Here is an 18137-nt window from a genome sequence, read left to right on the forward strand (position 1 = left end):
TCCATTTGCCACCTCTCAGCCCAGCGCCGCAGCTTATCTATGTCCCTCTGTAACTTGTAACATCCCTCCGCACTGTCCACAACTCCACCGACTTTAGTGTCATCTTCAAATTTACTCACCCATTCTTCTACGCCCTCCTCCAGGTCATTTATAAAAATGACAAACAGCAGTGGCCCCAAAACAGATCCTTGTGGTTCAAATTCCTAGGGGTGCACATCTCCAAAAATCTGTCCTGGTCCACCCACGTCGACGCTACCACCAAGAAAGCACAACAGCGCCTATACTTCCTCAGGAAACTAGGAAATTCGGCATGTCCACATTAACTCTTCCCAACTTTTACAGATGCACCATAGAAAGCATCCTATCGGGCTGTATCACAGCCTGGTATGGCAACTGCTCGGCCCAGGACCGCAAGAAACTTCAGAGAGTCGTGAACACCGCCCAGTCCATCACACGAACCTGCCTCCCATCCATTGACTCCATCTACACCTCCCGCTGCCTGGGGAAAGCGGGCAGCGTAATCAAAGACCCCTCCCACCCGGCTTACTCACTCTTCCAACTTCTTGCATCGGGCGGGAGATACAGAAGTCTGAGAACACACACGAACAGACTCAAAAACAGCTTCTTCCCACTGTCACCAGACTCCTAAATGACCCTCTTATGGACTGACCTCATTAACACTACACCCTATATGCTTCACCCGATGCCAGTGCTTATGTAGTTACATTGTATATGTTGTGTTGCCCTATTGTGTATTTTCTTTTATTCCCTTTTCTTCTCAAGTACTTAATGATCTGTTGAGCTGCTCGCAGGAAAATACTTTTCACTGTACCTCGGTACACGTGACAATAAACAAAATCCAATCCAATCCAACCCACTAGTAACTGGACTCCAGTCTGAACATTTCCCATCAACCACCACCCTTTGTCTTCTTCCAGCTAGCCAATTTCTGATCCAAACTGCTAAATCACCCTGAATCCCATGCGTCCGTATTTTCTGCAGCCTAGATAGGAAGGGGAACATTATGCTGGACATGTGTGAAAGAGAGGGTCCTGGCACGTAAACCGTGGGGAGGATTTAAGCTGGGTTTGGGCAGGATTCGAAGGAGGGAGGATGAAGTCAAGGCCTGAGAAGATCTTGCCACGGAATACAAGACGGTGATGGATTTGGGGGCGATGCGTCTGGGCTGGGAAGGTCTGGGGCGGCAGGAGGACTGACCTACCCTGCTCAAAGGCCAGCAGAGCACTATTCCCCGAGAGATAGCGCCAAGCACACAAGGCTACTTACACCTTTAATAGCATCCGAGGTCAGAGCTCCAGGAAGATCCTGTTTGTTGGCAAACACCAGGAGTGTCGCTCCTGCCAGGCGCTGGAAGAGGAGGAAGACACACATCATAGTGCATTTGGAAACTATATTTTACCCCTGGTAGTATCGACCCTGCAAGCCAGCCTTCTCAGCCTCAGCCCTCGCCTGAGGTGCAGTGACCCTCAGGTTAAATCACTGCCAGCAGTTCCCCCCATTCTCCCACCCCCCCCCCCCACCCCCCCCCCCCCCCCCCCCCCCACCCCACAGCCCAGGACATTGGGGATTATCAGTACTGACCCTCAGTCAGGAGTCCCTCATTACTGACACTCTGACAGTGCGGCACTCCCTCATTACTGACCCTCTGACAATGCGGCGCTCCCACAGTACTGACCCCCTGACAGTGCGGCACTCCCTCAGTAACTGACTCTCTGACAGTGCAGCGCTCCCTCAGTACTGCCCCTCTGACAGTGCGGCACTCCCTCAGTACTGACTCTCTGACAGTGCGGCACTCCCTCAGTACTGACCCTCTGACAGTGCAGCACTCCCTCAGTACTGACCCTCTGACAGTGCGGCACTCCCTCAGTACTGACCCTCTGACAGTGCAGTACTCCTTCAGTACTGACCCTCTGACAGTGCAGCACTCCCTCAGTACTGACCCTCCGACAGTGCAGCACTCCCTCAGTACTGACCCTTTGACAGTGCGGCACTCCCTCAGTACTGACCCTCCGACAGAGCAGCACTCCCTCAGTACTGACCCTCTGACAGAGCAGCGCTGTCTCAGTACTGACCCTCCGACAGTGCGGCACTCCCTCAGTACTGACCCTCTGACAGTGCAGCACTCCCTCAGTACTGACCCTGACAGTGCAGTACTCACCCTCTGACAGTGCAGCACTCCCTCAGGACTGACACTCTGACGGTGCAGCACTCCCTCAGTACTGACCCTCTGACAGAGCAGCACTCCCTCAGTACTGACCCTCTGACAGAGCAGCGCTGTCTCAGTGCTGACACTCTTGACGGTGCAGCACTCTCAGTACTGACCCTCTGACAGTGCAGCACTCCCTCAGTACTGACCCTCCGACAGTGCAGCACTCCCTCAGTACTGACCCTCTGACAGTGCGGCACTCCCTCAGTACTGACCCTCTGACAGTGCGGCACTCCCTCAGTACTGACGCTCCGACAGTGCGGCACTCCCTCAGTACTGACCCTCTGACAGTGCAGCACTCCCTCAGTACTGACCCTGACAGTGCAGTACTCACCCTCTGACAGTGCAGCACTCCCTCAGTACTGACCCTCTGACAGAGCAGCACTCCCTCAGTACTGACCCTCTGACAGAGCAGCGCTGTCTCAGTGCTGACACTCTTGACGGTGCAGCACTCTCAGTACTGACCCTCTGACAGTGCAGCACTCCCTCAGTACTGACCCTCTGACAGTGCGGCACTCCCTCAGTACTGACCCTCTGACAGTGCAGCACTCCCTCAGTACTGACCCTCTGACAGTGCGGCACTCCCTCAGTACTCACCCTCTGACAGTGCAGCACTCCCTCAGTACTGACACTCTGACGGTGCAGCACTCCCTCAGTACTCACCCTCTGACAGTGCAGCACTCCCTCAGTACTGACACTCTGACGGTGCAGCACTCCCTCAGTACGGACCCTCTGACAGTGCAGCACTCCCTCAGTACTGACCCTCTGACAGTGCAGCACTCCCTCAGTACTGACGCTCTGACAGTGCAGCACTCCCTCAGTACTGACCCTCTGACAGTGCAGTACTCCCTCAGTACTGACCCTCTGTCAGTGCAGCACTCCCTCAGTACTGACCCTCTGACAGTGCAGCACTCCCTCAGTACTGACCCTCTGACAGTGCTGCACTCTCTCAGTACTGACCCTCTGACAGTGCAGCACTCCCTCAGTACTGACCCTCTGACAGTGCTGCACTCTCTCAGTACTGACCCTGTCAGTGCAGCACTCCTCAGTACTGACCCTCTGACAGTGCAGCACTCCCTCAGTACTGACCCTCTGACAGTGCAGCACTCCCTCAGTACTGACCCTCTGACAGTGCTGCACTCTCTCAGTACTGACCCTCTGTCAGTGCAGCACTCCCTCAGTCCTGACGCTCCTCCCCGCCCGGTATACCGACTGTTACCTCTTCCTGCAGCAGCACAGATAGTTCCCGTTTGCAGTCCTCCAGTCGGAGTCGGTCGGCACTGTCCACCACCCAGATCAGACCGTCCGTGCTCTCAAAATAGTTCCTCCAATAGGACGCAGAGATTTCTGGCCTCCCACGTCCCAGATATTCAGTTTGAAACTGTGGCGGGGTGATTGGGGGGGGGGAAGAGAGAGAGAGAGAGAGAGAAAGAGAGAGAGAGAGAGAGAGGAAGAAAGGCAATCTTGTCACGGGGAGTAACAACGGGAAGACCCCCCCCCACCAGAACCCTGACAACTGCCCCACTGCTTCTGGAGGTGTCCCCCGACTAGCATTGGCCCTTCAGGAGGTAGATTAATGAATACTACCTCCAACCTCCCTCCCAGTCCTCCTCGCTCATCTTTGCTCCCTGTGGATAACCCAGGCTCCAGCGGCACACATGCTGGGACTGACGCACTCCCACCATCATAAGACCAGAAGACATAGCTGCAGAATTAGGCCACTCGGCCCATCGAGTCTGCTCCGCCATTCAATCATGGCTGATATTTTTCTAGTCCCCATTCTCCTGCCTTCTCCCCATAACCCCTGATCCCCTTATTAATCAAGAACCTATCCATCTGTCTTAAATACGCTCAGTGATTTGGCCTCCACAGCCTTCTGCGGCAAAGAGTTCCACAGATTCACCAACCTCTGGCTGAAGAAATTCCTCCTCATCTCTGGTTTAAAGAATCGTCCCTTTAGTCTGAGATTGTGCCCTCTGCTTCTAGTTTTCCTACAAGTGGAAACATCCTCTCCACGTCCACTCTATCCAGGCCTCGCAGTATCTTGTAAGTTTCAATAAGATCCCCCCTCATCCTTCTAAACTCCAACTTACCCCCCAATTCACCCCCCCCCCCCCCCCCCCCGCCCACCTCATTGTTGTTGGACAGCCCACTCCGCTCCCCCCTCTCCCACCGTGGCGGGGCCGAGAATGGGCCGAATCGCTCTTACTTTCTATGCTCCAGGGTCTTGATGTTGAATCCCAGCGTGGGCGAAATGGTATCGATGTCTTCCCCGTTGAACTTCTTCAGAATGGTGGTCTTCCCGGCGTTGTCCAGTCCGCTGCAAGGAACGTCAAGGAATCCAGAGCCTTTTTGTACAAATAAAAAGTGTTCGCCACCCCGGAGCCAACACACAGGGAGGTCAGACCCATGGCGAACCCTTCCCATACACCCACCCACGCCAGCAAGGCTGGTGAAGGTTGGACCATCGCTGGCGGTGCCAGCGGCCGACACTCTCCTGTGCCCACCCCACTCTCCTGTGCCCACCCCACTCGCCTGCGCCCACCCCACTCGCCTGCGCCCACCCCACTCGCGGGCACCGGGTGAGCTGTGCCCAGGGGCCGGGGGGGGCAGAAAACACTGATCCTCGTTCTGCGGACACACGTTTTGTCGGCTGACCCAACAGCGAGCCCAAACCCCAACAAGGGAAGAGGAGGCCATTCGGCCCCTCCAGTCTGTTGCAGCGTTCGATCAAGTCGTGGCTGATTTGTTTTTTTTAAATCATCCATACCCCCTCTTAATCTTCGGGAACACAAGCAGAGTCCGCGTATTTAACTCTTCTGTCCCCAGTATCATTCCGGTGAATCTCCGCTGCGCCCTATCCAAGAGGCAACGTCTCATTCTGGAGAAACGGGATGCAGGACCGAATACAGTTACTCCAGAAAATAGGGCTCGCTGCATGAAGAAAGGCTGCCCTCTCGATAGGCTGGCAGCGACTGGCCCCGAGTTACAGATGCTTACACTCTGAGCCAGGCCGGGATCAAGCACCAGAAACAGGTGCGTTGTCCTGGTCACAGACAAGGACACTGGCCAAAGGGGCACTGCTGAAGGAGGCTGAAACAGCCAAAGGGCCTCACACACCACAGCGCCATCCCCACATCTCCCCCAACAATCCTCCACCGGGACCAGGCCAACACCTCAGGCTCTTGTCCACTCCAATGCACCAGGCCCCTCACTTAACTCCGCCCAGAGCCTATCCACCCACTCCCAGATAGCACCTACCCCAAACTCACCCCCCTCCCCGACCCCAAACCCACCCCCTCCCAGACCCCAAACTATCCCCACCCCCACCCACCCCCCTCCCAGGCCCCAAACCCACCCCCCCCAGACCCCCACCTACTCCCAGACACCCCACCTACTCCCCAAACCCATCCCCCTCCCAGAACCGCTCCTACCCCCCTCCCAGAACCGCTCCTACCCCCCTCCCAGAGCCCCACCGACTCCCAAACCCCCCTCCTCCCAAACCCCCCTCCTCCCAAACCCACCCCCTCCCAGATCCCCCGCCCAGACCTCCACCCACCGCCTCCCCCAAAACAAGACCATTTCCAGACCAGCCCCTCCACGGCTCCCACCCCCACAAACCCAGGCCGCTCCCTCAGGCCCCGCCCACCCCAAGCCCCTCCCCTGGCCACACCCACCATCAAGCCCCACCCACCCCAAACCCTTACAATGGCCACACCCACCCTCCCTCAGGCCCCTCCAATGGCCACGCCCACCCCAAGCCCCTCCAATGGCCACGCCCACCCCAAGCCCCTCCAATGGCCACGCCCACCCCAAGCCCCTCCAATGGCCACGCCCACCCCAAGCCCCTCCAATGGCCACGCCCACCCCAAGCCCCTCCAATGGCCACGCCCCACCCCAAGCCCCTCCAATGGCCACGCCCCTCCAATGGCCACGCCCACCCCAAGCCCCTCTCATGGCCACGCCCACCCAAGCCCCTCTCATGGCCACACCCACCCTCCCTCAGGCCACGCCCACCCCAAGCCCCTCCAATGGCCACGCCCACCAAGCCCCTCTCATGGCCACACCCACCCTCCCTCAGGCCACGCCCACCAAGCCCCTCTCATGGCCACACCCACCCTCCCTCAGGCCACGCCCACCCAAACCCCTCTCATGGCCACGCCCACCCAAACCCCTCTCATGGCCACGCCCACCCAAACCCCTCTCATGGCCACGCCCACCCAAGCCCCTCTCATGGCCACGCCCACCCCAAGCCCCTCCAATGGCCACGCCCACCCCAAGCCCCTCCAATGGCCACGCCCACCCCAAGCCCCTCCAATGGCCACGCCCACCCCAAGCCCTCCAATGGCCACGCCCACCCCAAGCCCCCTCCAATGGCCACGCCCACCCCAAGCCCCTCCAATGGCCACGCCCCTCCAATGGCCACGCCCACCCCAAGCCCCTCTCATGGCCACGCCCACCCAAGCCCCTCTCATGGCCACACCCACCCTCCCTCAGGCCACGCCCACCCCAAGCCCCTCCAATGCCACGCCCACCCAAGCCCCTCTCATGGCCACACCCACCCTCCCTCAGGCCACGCCCACCCAAGCCCCTCTCATGGCCACACCCACCCTCCCTCAGGCCACGCCCACCCCATGCCCCTCCAATGGCCACGCCCACCCAAACCCCTCTCATGGCCACGCCCACCCAAGCCCCTCTCATGGCCACACCCACCTCCCTCAGGCCACGCCCACCCAAGCCCCTCTCATGGCCACACCCACCCTCCCTCAAGCCACGCCCACCCCATGCCCCTCCAATGGCCACGCCCACCCAAACCCTTCTCATGGCCACGCCCACCCAAACCCTTCTCATGGCCACGCCCACCCAAACCCTTCTCATGGCCACGCCCACCCAAGCCCCTCATGGCCACGCCCACCCAAGCCCCTCTCATGGCCACGCCCACCCAAGCCCCTCTCATGGCCACGCCCACCCTCCCTCAGGCCACGCCCCCCTCAGGCTATGCCCACGCCCCCCCCTCAGGCCACGCCCCCCCCTCAGGCCACGCCCCCCCCCTCAGGCCACGCCCCCCCCTCAGGCCACGCCCCCCCCTCAGGCCACGCCCCCCCCCTCAGGCCACGCCCACCCTCCCTCAGGCCACGCCCACCCTCCCTCAGGCCACGCCCACCCAAGCCCCTCTCATGGCCACACCTGGAGGTTACCCCTCCCCCACACCCAAGCCCCGCCCCCACCCCCCTCGCCCGGCCACGCCCATCCCCACGAGCCGGGCCTCTGGGCCGCTCTCCAGCCTCCGCCGTGTGTGAGTGACGGTTCCCGGGTCCGTTGCGTCCCCCGCTCCGGAGGGGGGGGGGGATACAGCATCAGGAGCCGCACCTCCCGCTCCTTCTGCTTCATTTTCTTCAGGATGCTGAGCAGCCCCATTCCCCGCTGCGGAGCCGCGCCTCAGACCCCGCCTCCCCCCCGCGTGCCTGCCAGCCCATTGGCTGCGGCGCGCCTCCTCGCGCCCGATTGGCCGGCGCCCTGCCACTCAGCGCCCCCTCGCCCCTGATTGGGCGGCCGCCCTATCACTCGGCGCTCGCTCGCTCCGGATTGGTTGCTCCAGCCGCCCCCTGCCGCCACCGCCAACGAGGTGCAGGTCGGGCGGCAAGAGCGGCGCCGGGAGGGTGCGAGCGGCCCCAGGGCGCCCCCTGCAGCTCGCAGCAGGAACTGCACTGTCCCAGTCATTTCCCTCCCTCTGCCACATGGTGAGGAACAGGTGCCATCATCAGGGGGACTGGGCCCCCATATAATATACTTATATATATAAAATTAACACTGATACAAAAGCAAAATGTTGTGCATGCTGGAAATCTGAAATAACAGCAAAGGAATATGCTGCTAACAGCAGGTCAGGGCGGCATCAGTGGAGCGAGCGAGATGATCTTCATTGAATAATTCACCACGTTAACCCCCTCATTGCTGTCAGTGGCAACACCTTTCAGAGGCAGAAGCCCTCCTTCCCCACCCGCCGAGCCCATGCACAAAGCAACATCCCGCCATCTGGGTCACCCGCCCCCGGGTTGGGGGCAGTCGCAGCAAGTGGAGGGAAAGGGTTTAATGGGTGAAGGGTGCTCGCGGGTTGGAGAGGGCGCGAGCGATGCCGATAAAGGTGGAGCCAGCTCTCCTCCAGGGATTACAGAAGGGCTGAGCAGTCAGTCGCTCACTGTTGGCGGGGGGGGGGGGGGGGGAGAGATACGGTTCCAGAGATAGTGTTATAGCATCACAACAGTGCAGAAGGCCATTCAGCCCACTGAGTCTGCACTGACCCTCTGAAAAAGCACCCAATCCCCCACCCTGCCCTATCCCCGTAACCCCACCTAACCTGCACACCTTTGGACACGAAGGGACAATTTAGCACGGCCAATCCACCTAACCTGCACATCTTTGGACACTAAGGGACAATTTAGCATAGCCAATCCACCTAACCTGCTCATGTTTGGACACTAAGGGACAATTTAGCACGGCCAATCCACCTAACCTGCACATCTTTGGACACTAAGGGACAATTTAGCATAGCCAATCCACCTAACCTGCACATCTTTGGACACGAAGGGACAATTTAGCACGGCCAATCCACCTAACCTGCACATCTTTCGACACTAAGGGACAATTTAGCATAGCCAATCCACCTAACCTGCACATCTTTGGACACTAAGGGACAATTTAGCACGGCCAATCCACCTAACCTGCACATCTTTGGACACTAAGGGACAATTTAGCGCGGCCAATCCACCTAACCTGCACATCTTTGGACACTAAGGGACAATTTAGCATGGCCAATCCACCTAACCTGCACATCTTTGGACACTAAGGGCAATTTAGCACGGCCAGTCCACCTAACCTGCACATCCTTGGACACTGAGGGCAATTTATCACGGCCAATCCACCTAACCTGCACATCTTTGGACTGTGGGAGGAAACCGGAGCACCCGGAGGAAACCCACGCAGACACGGGGGAGAACGTGCAGACTCCGCACAGACAGTCACCCAAGGTGGTAATCGAAACTGGTTCCCTGGCGACGTGAGGCAGCAGTGCTAACCACTGTGCCATCACCTTGAGGTTAGGTTAGGAGGGGTAGCAGTGAGCGGTGAGCCTGACATGCAAAATTATGAGCTCCCATGCGGTGCGGAGGACTGTCCTGTGCGCAAAACCGTTTGTTGCCCATTCCCCCCCCCCCCCCCCCCTCCAACACACCCACGAGCTGCGGTCCTCGGACGATGCAGAGTCTCGGTCGGTGGCGTGCCGACAGCTGCCATCGCTTGCGTTCAATAGGGCCTCTAGTAGGCCTGCAGCTCTCAGTGGGCAGAGCCTCTATCCCCCGCCCCCTCAAACCCCACCGCAGGAAGGCCCGCCTCTGTCCAGTCAGGTTCCCGAGCGGAGGGCGGGGTGGTGGCGCAGTGGTCAGCACTGCTGCCTCACGGCGCCGAGGACATGGGTTCGATCGCGCCCCTGGGTCACTGTCCGTATGGAGTTTGCACATTCTCCCTGTGTCTGTGTGGGTCTCACCCCCACAACCCAAAGATGTAAAGAGCGCATAGAGAGGGCGAGACTTCAGTAAAGAGCGCGGAGAGAGAGAGGGCGAGACTCCAGTAAAGAGCGCGGAGACAGAGGGCGAGACTTCAGTAAAGAGCGCGGAGAGAGAGAGGGCGAGACTCCAGTAAAGAGCGCGGAGACAGAGGGCGAGACTTCAGTAAAGAGCGCGGAGAGAGAGAGGGCGAGACTTCAGTAAAGAGCGCGGAGAGAGAGAGGGCGAGACTTCAGTAAAGAGCGCGGAGAGAGAGAGGGCGAGACTTCAGTAAAGAGCGCGGAGAGAGAGAGGGCGAGACTTCAGTAAAGAGCACGGAGAGAGAGAGGGCGAGACTTCAGTAAAAAGCGCGGAGAGAGAGAGGGCGAGACTTCAGTAAAGAGCACGGAGAGAGAGAGGGCGAGACTTCAGTAAAGAGCACGGAGAGAGAGAGGGCGAGACTTCAGTAAAGAGCGCATAGAGAGGGCGAGACTTCAGTAAAGAGCACGGAGAGAGAGAGGGCGAGACTCCAGTAGAGCGCGGAGAGAGAGAGGGCGAGACTCCAGTAAAGAGCGCGGAGACAGAGGGCGAGACTCCAGTAAAGAGCGCGGAGAGAGAGAGGGCGAGACTTCAGTAAAGAGCGCGGAGAGAGAGAGGGCGAGACTTCAGTAAAGAGCGCGGAGAGAGAGAGGGCGAGACTTCAGTAAAGAGCGCGGAGAGAGAGAGGGCGAGACTTCAGTAAAGAGCGCGGAGAGAGAGAGGGCGAGACTTCAGTAAAGAGCGCGGAGACAGAGGGCGAGACTCCAGTAAAGAGCGCGGAGACAGAGGGCGAGACTTCAGTAAAGAGCGCGGAGAGAGAGAGGGCGAGACTTCAGTAAAGAGCACGGAGAGAGAGAGGGCGAGACTTCAGTAAAGAGCGCATAGAGAGGGCGAGACTTCAGTAAAGAGCACGGAGAGAGAGAGGGCGAGACTCCAGTAGAGCGCGGAGAGAGAGAGGGCGAGACTCCAGTAAAGAGCGCGGAGACAGAGGGCGAGACTCCAGTAAAGAGCGCGGAGAGAGAGAGGGCGAGACTTCAGTAAAGAGCGCGGAGAGAGAGAGGGCGAGACTTCAGTAAAGAGCGCGGAGAGAGAGAGGGCGAGACTTCAGTAAAGAGCGCGGAGAGAGAGAGGGCGAGACTTCAGTAAAGAGCGCGGAGAGAGAGAGAGGGCGAGACTCCAGTAAAGAGCGCGGAGAGAGGGAGGGAGAGACTTCATTAAAGACCGCGGAGAGAGAGAGGGCGAGACTTCAGTAAAGAGCACGGAGACAGAGGGCGAGACTTCAGTAAAGAGCGCGGAGAGAGGGCGAGACTTCAGTAAAGAGCACAGAGAGAGAGGGTGAAACTTCAGTAAAGAGCGCGGAGAGAGAGAGGTCGAGACTTCAGTAAAGAGCGTGGAGAGAGAGAGGGCGAGACTTCAGTAAAGAGCGCGGAGAGAGGGCGAGACTTCAGTAAAGAGCGCGGAGAGAGAGAGCGAGACTTCAGTAAAGAGCGTGGAGAGAGAGAGAGGGCGAGACTTCAGTAAAGAGCGCGGAGAGAGAGGGCGAGACTTCAGTAAAGAGCGCGGAGAGAGAGAGGGTGAGACTTCAGTAAAGAGCGCGGAGAGAGAGAGGGCGAGACTTCAGTAAAGAGCGCGGTGAGAGAGAGGGAGAGACTTCAGTAAAGAGCGCGGAGACAGAGGGCGAGACTCCAGTAAAGAGCGCGGAGAGAGAGAGGGCGAGACTTCAGTAAAGAGCGCGGAGAGAGGGCGAAACTTCAGTAAAGAGCGTGGAGAAAGAGAGGGTGAAACTTCAGTAAAGAGCGCGGAGAGAGAGAGGGCGAGACTTCAGTAAAGAGCACGGAGAGAGAGAGGGCGAGACTTCAGTAAAGAGCGCGGAGAGAGGGCGAGACTTCAGTAAAGAGCACGGAGAGAGGGAGAGACTTCAGTAAAGAGCGCGGAGAGAGAGAGGGCGAGACTTCAGTAAAGAGCGCGGAGAGAGAGAGGGCGAGACTCCAGTAAAGAGCGCGGAGAGAGGGAGGGAGAGACTTCATTAAAGACCGCGGAGAGAGAGAGGGCGAGACTTCAGTAAAGAGCACAGAGAGAGAGAGGGAGAGACTTCATTAAAGAGCGCGGAGAGAGAGAGGGCGAAACTTCAGTAAAGAGCGCGGAGAGAGAGAGGTCGAGACTTCAGTAAAGAGCGCGGAGAGAGGGCGAGACTTCAGTAAAGAGCACAGAGAGAGAGGGTGAAACTTCAGTAAAGAGCGCGGAGAGAGAGAGGTCGAGACTTCAGTAAAGAGCGCGGAGAGAGAGAGGGTGAGACTTCAGTAAAGAGCGCGGAGAGAGAGAGGGTGAGACTTCAGTAAACAGCGCGGAGAGAGAGAGGGCGAGACTTCAGTAAAGAGCACGGAGAGAGGGTGAGACTTCAGTAAAGAGCGCGGAGAGAGAGAGAGGGCGAGACTTCAGTAAAGAGCGCGGAGAGAGAGAGGGCGAGACTCCAGTAAAGAGCGCGGAGACAGAGGGCGAGACTCCAGTAAAGAGCGCGGAGAGAGAGAGAGGGCGAGACTCCAGTAAAGAGCGCGGAGAGAGAGAGGGCGAGACTTCGGTAAAGAGCACGGAGACAGAGGGCGAGACTTCAGTAAAGAGCGCGGAGAGAGAGAGGGTGAAACTTCAGTAAAGAGCGCATAGAGAGGGCGAGACTTCAGTAAAGAGCGCGGAGAGAGAGAGGGCGAGACTTCAGTAAAGAGCCCGGAGAGAGAGAGGGCGAGACTTCAGTAAAGAGCGCGGAGAGAGGGCGAGACTTCAGTAAAGAGCACGGAGAGAGGGAGAGACTTCAGTAAAGAGCGCGGAGAGAGAGAGGGCGAGACTTCAGTAAAGAGCGCGGAGAGAGAGAGGGCGAGACTTCAGTAAAGAGCGCGGAGAGAGAGAGGGTGAGACTTCAGTAAAGAGCGCGGTGAGAGAGAGGGCGAGACTTCAGTAAAGAGCGCGGAGAGAGAGAGGGCGAGACTTCAGTAAAGAGCGCGGAGAGAGAGAGGGCGAGACTTCAGTAAAGAGCGCGGAGAGAGAGAGGGCGAGACTTCAGTAAAGAGCACGGAGAGAGAGAGGGCGAGACTTCAGTAAAGAGCGCGGAGAGAGAGAGGGCGAGACTCCAGTAAAGAGCGCGGAGAGAGGGAGGGAGAGACTTCATTAAAGACCGCGGAGAGAGAGAGGGCGAGACTTCAGTAAAGAGCACAGAGAGAGGGAGGGAGAGACTTCATTAAAGACCGCGGAGAGAGAGAGGGCGAGACTTCAGTAAAGAGCACAGAGAGAGAGAGGGAGAGACTTCATTAAAGAGCGCGGAGAGAGAGAGGGCGAAACTTCAGTAAAGAGCGCGGAGAGAGAGAGGTCGAGACTTCAGTAAAGAGCGCGGAGAGAGGGCGAGACTTCAGTAAAGAGCACAGAGAGAGAGGGTGAAACTTCAGTAAAGAGCGCGGAGAGAGAGAGGTCGAGACTTCAGTAAAGAGCGCGGAGAGAGAGAGGGTGAGACTTCAATAAAGAGCGCGGAGAGAGAGAGGGTGAGACTTCAGTAAACAGCGCGGAGAGAGAGAGGGCGAGACTTCAGTAAAGAGCACGGAGAGAGGGTGAGACTTCAGTAAAGAGCGCGGAGAGAGAGAGAGGGCGAGACTTCAGTAAAGAGCGCGGAGAGAGAGAGGGCGAGACTCCAGTAAAGAGCGCGGAGACAGAGGGCGAGACTCCAGTAAAGAGCGCGGAGAGAGAGAGAGGGCGAGACTTCGGTAAAGAGCACGGAGACAGAGGGCGAGACTTCAGTAAAGAGCGCGGAGAGAGAGAGGGTGAGACTTCAGTAAAGAGCGCGGAGAGAGGGCGAGACTTCAGTAAAGAGTGCAGAGCGAGAGAGGGCGAGACTTCAGCAAAGAGCGCGGAGAGAGAGAGAGGGCGAGACTTCAGTAAAGAGCGCGGAGAGAGAGAGGGTGAGACTTCAGTAAAGAGCGCGGAGAGAGAGAGGGCGAGACTTCAGTAAAGAGTGCAGAGCGAGAGAGGGCGAGACTTCAGCAAAGAGCGCGGAGAGAGAGAGAGGGCGAGACTTCAGTAAAGAGCGCGGAGAGAGGGCGAGACTTCAGTAAAGAGCGCGGAGAGAGAGAGCGAGACTTCAGTAAAGAGCGTGGAGAGAGAGAGGGTGAGACTTCAGTAAAGAGCGCGGAGAGAGAGAGGGTGAGACTTCAGTAAAGAGCGCGGAGAGAGAGAGGGCGAGACTTCAGTAAAGAGCGCGGAGAGAGAGGGCGAGACTTCAGTAAAGAGCGCGGAGAGAGAGAGGGTGAGACTTCAGTAAAGAGCGCGGAGAGAGAGAGGGCGAGACTTCAGTAAAGAGCGCGGTGAGAGAGAGGGAGAGACTTCAGTAAAGAGCGCGGAGACAGAGGGCGAGACTCCAGTAAAGAGCGCGGAGAGAGAGAGGGCGAGACTTCAGTAAAGAGCGCGGAGAGAGGGCGAAACTTCAGTAAAGAGCGTGGAGAAAGAGAGGGTGAAACTTCAGTAAAGAGCGCGGAGAGAGAGAGGGCGAGACTTCAGTAAAGAGCACGGAGAGAGAGAGGGCGAGACTTCAGTAAAGAGCGCGGAGAGAGGGCGAGACTTCAGTAAAGAGCACGGAGAGAGGGAGAGACTTCAGTAAAGAGCGCGGAGAGAGAGAGGGCGAGACTTCAGTAAAGAGCGCGGAGAGAGAGAGGGCGAGACTTCAGTAAAGAGCGCGGAGAGAGAGAGGGTGAGACTTCAGTAAAGAGCGCGGTGAGAGAGAGGGAGAGACTTCATTAAAGAGCGCGGAGAGAGGGCGAGACTTCAGTAAAGAGCGCGGAGAGAGAGAGAGCGAGACTTCAGTAAAGAGCGCGGAGAGAGAGAGGGCGAGACTTCAGTAAAGAGCGCGGAGAGAGAGAGGGCGAGACTTCAGTAAAGAGCGCGGAGAGAGAGAGGGCGAAACCGTGGTTTACCAAAGAAGTGGAATGTTTTGTTAAGAGGAAGAAGGAGGCCTATGTTAAGATGAGGTGTGAAGTTTCAGTTGGGGCGCTTGATAGTTACAAGGTAGCGAGGAAGGATCTAAAGAGAGAGCTAAGTCGAGCAAGGAGGGGACATGAGAAGTATTTGGCAGGTAGGATCAAGGAAAACCCAAAAACTTTCTACAGGTATGTCAGGAATAAAAGAATGACTAGGGAAAGATTAGGGCCAGTCAAGGGCAGGGATGGGAAGTTGTGTGTGGAGTCTGAAGAGATAGGCGAGATACTAAATGAATATTTTTCGTCAGTATTCACTCAGGAAAAAGATAATGTTGTGGAGGAGAATGCTGAGACCCAGGCTATTAGAATAGATGGCATTGAGGTACGTAGGGAAGAGGTGTTGGCAATTCTGGACAGGCTGAAAATAGATAAGTTCCCGGGGCCTGATGGGATTTATCCTAGGATTCTCTGGGAAGCCAGGGAAGAGATTGCTGGGCCTTTGGCTTTGATTTTTATGTCATCATTGGCTACAGAAATAGTGCCAGAGGACTGGAGGATAGCAAATGTGGTCCCTTTGTTCAAGAAGGGGAGTAGAGACAACCCCGGCAACAATAGATCGGTGAGCCTCACGTCTGTTGTGGGTAAAGTCTTGGAGGGGATTATAAGAGACAAGATTTATAATCATCTAGATAGGAATAATATTAGGGATAGTCAGCATGGCTTTGTGAAGGGTAGGTTATGCCTCACAAACCTTATCGAGTTCTTTGAGAAGGTGACTGAACAGGTAGACGAGGGTAGAGCAGTTGATGTGGTGTATATGGATTTCAGTAAAGCGTTTGATAAGGTTCCCCACGGTAGGCTATTGCAGAAAATACGGAGGCTGGGGATTGAGGGTGATTTAGAGATGTGGATCAGAAATTGGCTAGCTGAAAGAAGACAGATGGTGGTGGTTGATGGGAAATGTTCAGAATGGAGTTCAGTTACAAGTGGCGTACCACAAGGATCTGTTCTGGGGCCGTTGCTGTTTGTCATTTTTATCAATGACCTAGAGGAGGGCGCAGAAGGGTGGGTGAGTAAATTTGCAGACGACACTAAAGTCGGTGGTGTTGTCGACAGTGCGGAAGGATGTAGCAGGTTACAGAGGGACATAGATAAGCTGCAGAGCTGGGCTGAGAGGTGGCAAATGGAGTTTAATGTAGAGAAGTGTGAGGTGATTCACTTTGGAAGGAATAACAGGAATGCGGAATATTTGGCTAATGGTAAAGTTCTTGGAAGTGTGGATGAGCAGAGGGATCTAGGTGTCCATGTACATAGATCCCTGAAAGTTGTCACCCAGGTTGATAGGGTTGTGAAGAAGGCCTATGGAGTGTTGGCCTTTATTGGTAGAGGGATTGAGTTCCGGAGTCATGAGGCCATGTTGCAGCTGTACAAAACTCTGGTACGGCCGCATTTGGAGTATTGCGTACAGTTCTGGTCACCGCATTATAGGAAGGACGTGGAAGCTTTGGAGCGGGTGCAGAGGAGATTTACTAGGATGTTGCCGGGTATGGAGGGAAAATCTTATGAGGAAAGGCTGATGGACTTGAGGTTGTTTTCGTTAGAAAGGTTAAGGGGAGACTTAATAGAGGCATACAAAATGATCAGGGGGTTAGATAGGGTGGACAGTGAGAGCCTTCTCCCGCGGATGGAAATGGCTAGCACGAGGGGACATAGCCTTAAACTGAGGGGTAATAGATATAGGACAGAGGTCAGAGGTGGGTTCTTTACGTAAAGAGTGGTGAGGCCGTGGAATGCCCTACCTGCAACAGTAGTGAACTCGCCAACATTGAGGGCATTTAAAAGTTTATTGGATAAGCATATGGATGATAATGGCATAGTGTAGGTTAGATGGCTTTTGTTTTTTGACTTCCCATGTCGGTGCAACATCGTGGGCCGAAGGGCCTGTACTGCGCTGTATCGTTCTATGTTCTATATAGATATGTCAGGAATAAACAAATGACTAGGGTAAGAGTAGGGTCAGTCAAGGACAGTAGTGGGAAGTTGTGCTTGGAGTCCGAGGAGATAGGAGAGGTGCGAAAAGAATATTTTTCATCAGTATTCACAGGAAAAGGACAATGTTGTCGAGGAGAATACTGAGATTCAGGCTACTAGACTAGAAGGGCTTGAGGTTCATAAGGAGGAGGCATTAGCAATTCTGGAAAGTGTGAAAATATATAAGTCCCCTGGGCCGGATGGGATTTATCCTAGGATTCTCAGGGAAGCTAGGGAGGAGATTGCTGAGCCTTTGGCTTTGATCTTTAAGTCATCTTTGTCTACAGGAATAGTGCCAGAAGACTGGAGGATAGCAAATGTTGTCCCCTTGTTCAAGAAGGGGAGTAGAGACAATCCCGGTTGCCTTACTTCTGTTGTGGGCAAAATCTTGGAAAGGTTTATAAGAGATAGGATGTAAAATCATCTGGAAAGGAATAATTTGATTAGAGATAGTCAACACGGTTTTGTGAAGGGTAGATCGTGCCTCACAAACCTTATTGAGTTCTTTGAGAAGGTGACCAAACAGGTGGATGAGGGTAAAGCAGTTGATGTGGTGTATATGGATTTCAGTAAAGTGTTTGATAAGGTTCCCACGGTAGGCTAGTGCAGAAAATACGGAGGCATGGGATTCAGGGTGATTTAGCAGTTTGGATCAGAAATTGGCTAGCTGGAAGAAGACAAAGGGTGGTGGTTGATGGGAAATGTTCAGACTGGAGTCCAGTTACTAGTGGTGTACCACAAGGATCTGTTTTGGGGCCACTGGTGTTTGTCATTTTTATAAATGACCTGGAGGAGGGCGTAGAAGAATGGGTGAGTAAATTTGAAGATGACACTAAAGTCGGTGGAGTTGTGGACAGTGCGGAAGGATGTTACAAGTTACAGAGGGACATAGATAAGCTGCAGCGCTGGGCTGAGAGGTGGCAAATGGAGTTTAATGCAGAAAAGTGTGAGGTGATTCATTTTGGAAGGAACAACAGGAAGACAGTGTACTGGGCTAATGGTAAGATTCTTGGAAGTGTGGATGAGCAGAGAGATCTCGGTGTCCATGTACATAGATCGCTGAAAGTTGCCACCCAGGTTGAGAGGGTTGTTAAGGCAAACGGTGTGTTAGCTTTTATTGGTAGAGGGATTGAGTTTCGGAGCCATGAGGTCATGTTGCAGCTGTACAAAACTCTGGTGCGGCCGCATTTGGAGTATCGCGTGCAATTCTGGTCGCCGCATTATAGGAAGGATCTTATGAGGAAAGGCTGAGGGACTTGAGGCTATTTTCGTTAAAGAGGTTAAGAGGTGTCTAAATTGAGGCATACAAGATGATCAGAGAATTGGATAGGGTGGACAGTGAGAGCC

The 18137-nt window shown here is 55.8% G+C and overlaps 1 protein-coding gene across 1 annotated transcript; it reads right to left on the reverse strand.

Annotated features, from left to right (window-relative positions):
• Positions 1-23: 23 nt before the first annotated feature.
• Positions 24-7688, reverse strand: LOC140399977 (ADP-ribosylation factor-like protein 2). Its single transcript, XM_072489477.1, is given in 5 exon segments — positions 24-1368; positions 3447-3562; positions 3565-3608; positions 4437-4547; positions 7581-7688. Coding segments are annotated over 5 exon segments (459 nt in total). The 5' UTR covers positions 7646-7688; the 3' UTR covers positions 24-1245.
• Positions 7689-18137: the final 10449 nt, after the last annotated feature.

The sequence above is a fragment of the Scyliorhinus torazame genome, chromosome 24 (assembly GCF_047496885.1).
Source record: "Scyliorhinus torazame isolate Kashiwa2021f chromosome 24, sScyTor2.1, whole genome shotgun sequence".
NCBI lineage: Eukaryota > Metazoa > Chordata > Chondrichthyes > Carcharhiniformes > Scyliorhinidae > Scyliorhinus > Scyliorhinus torazame.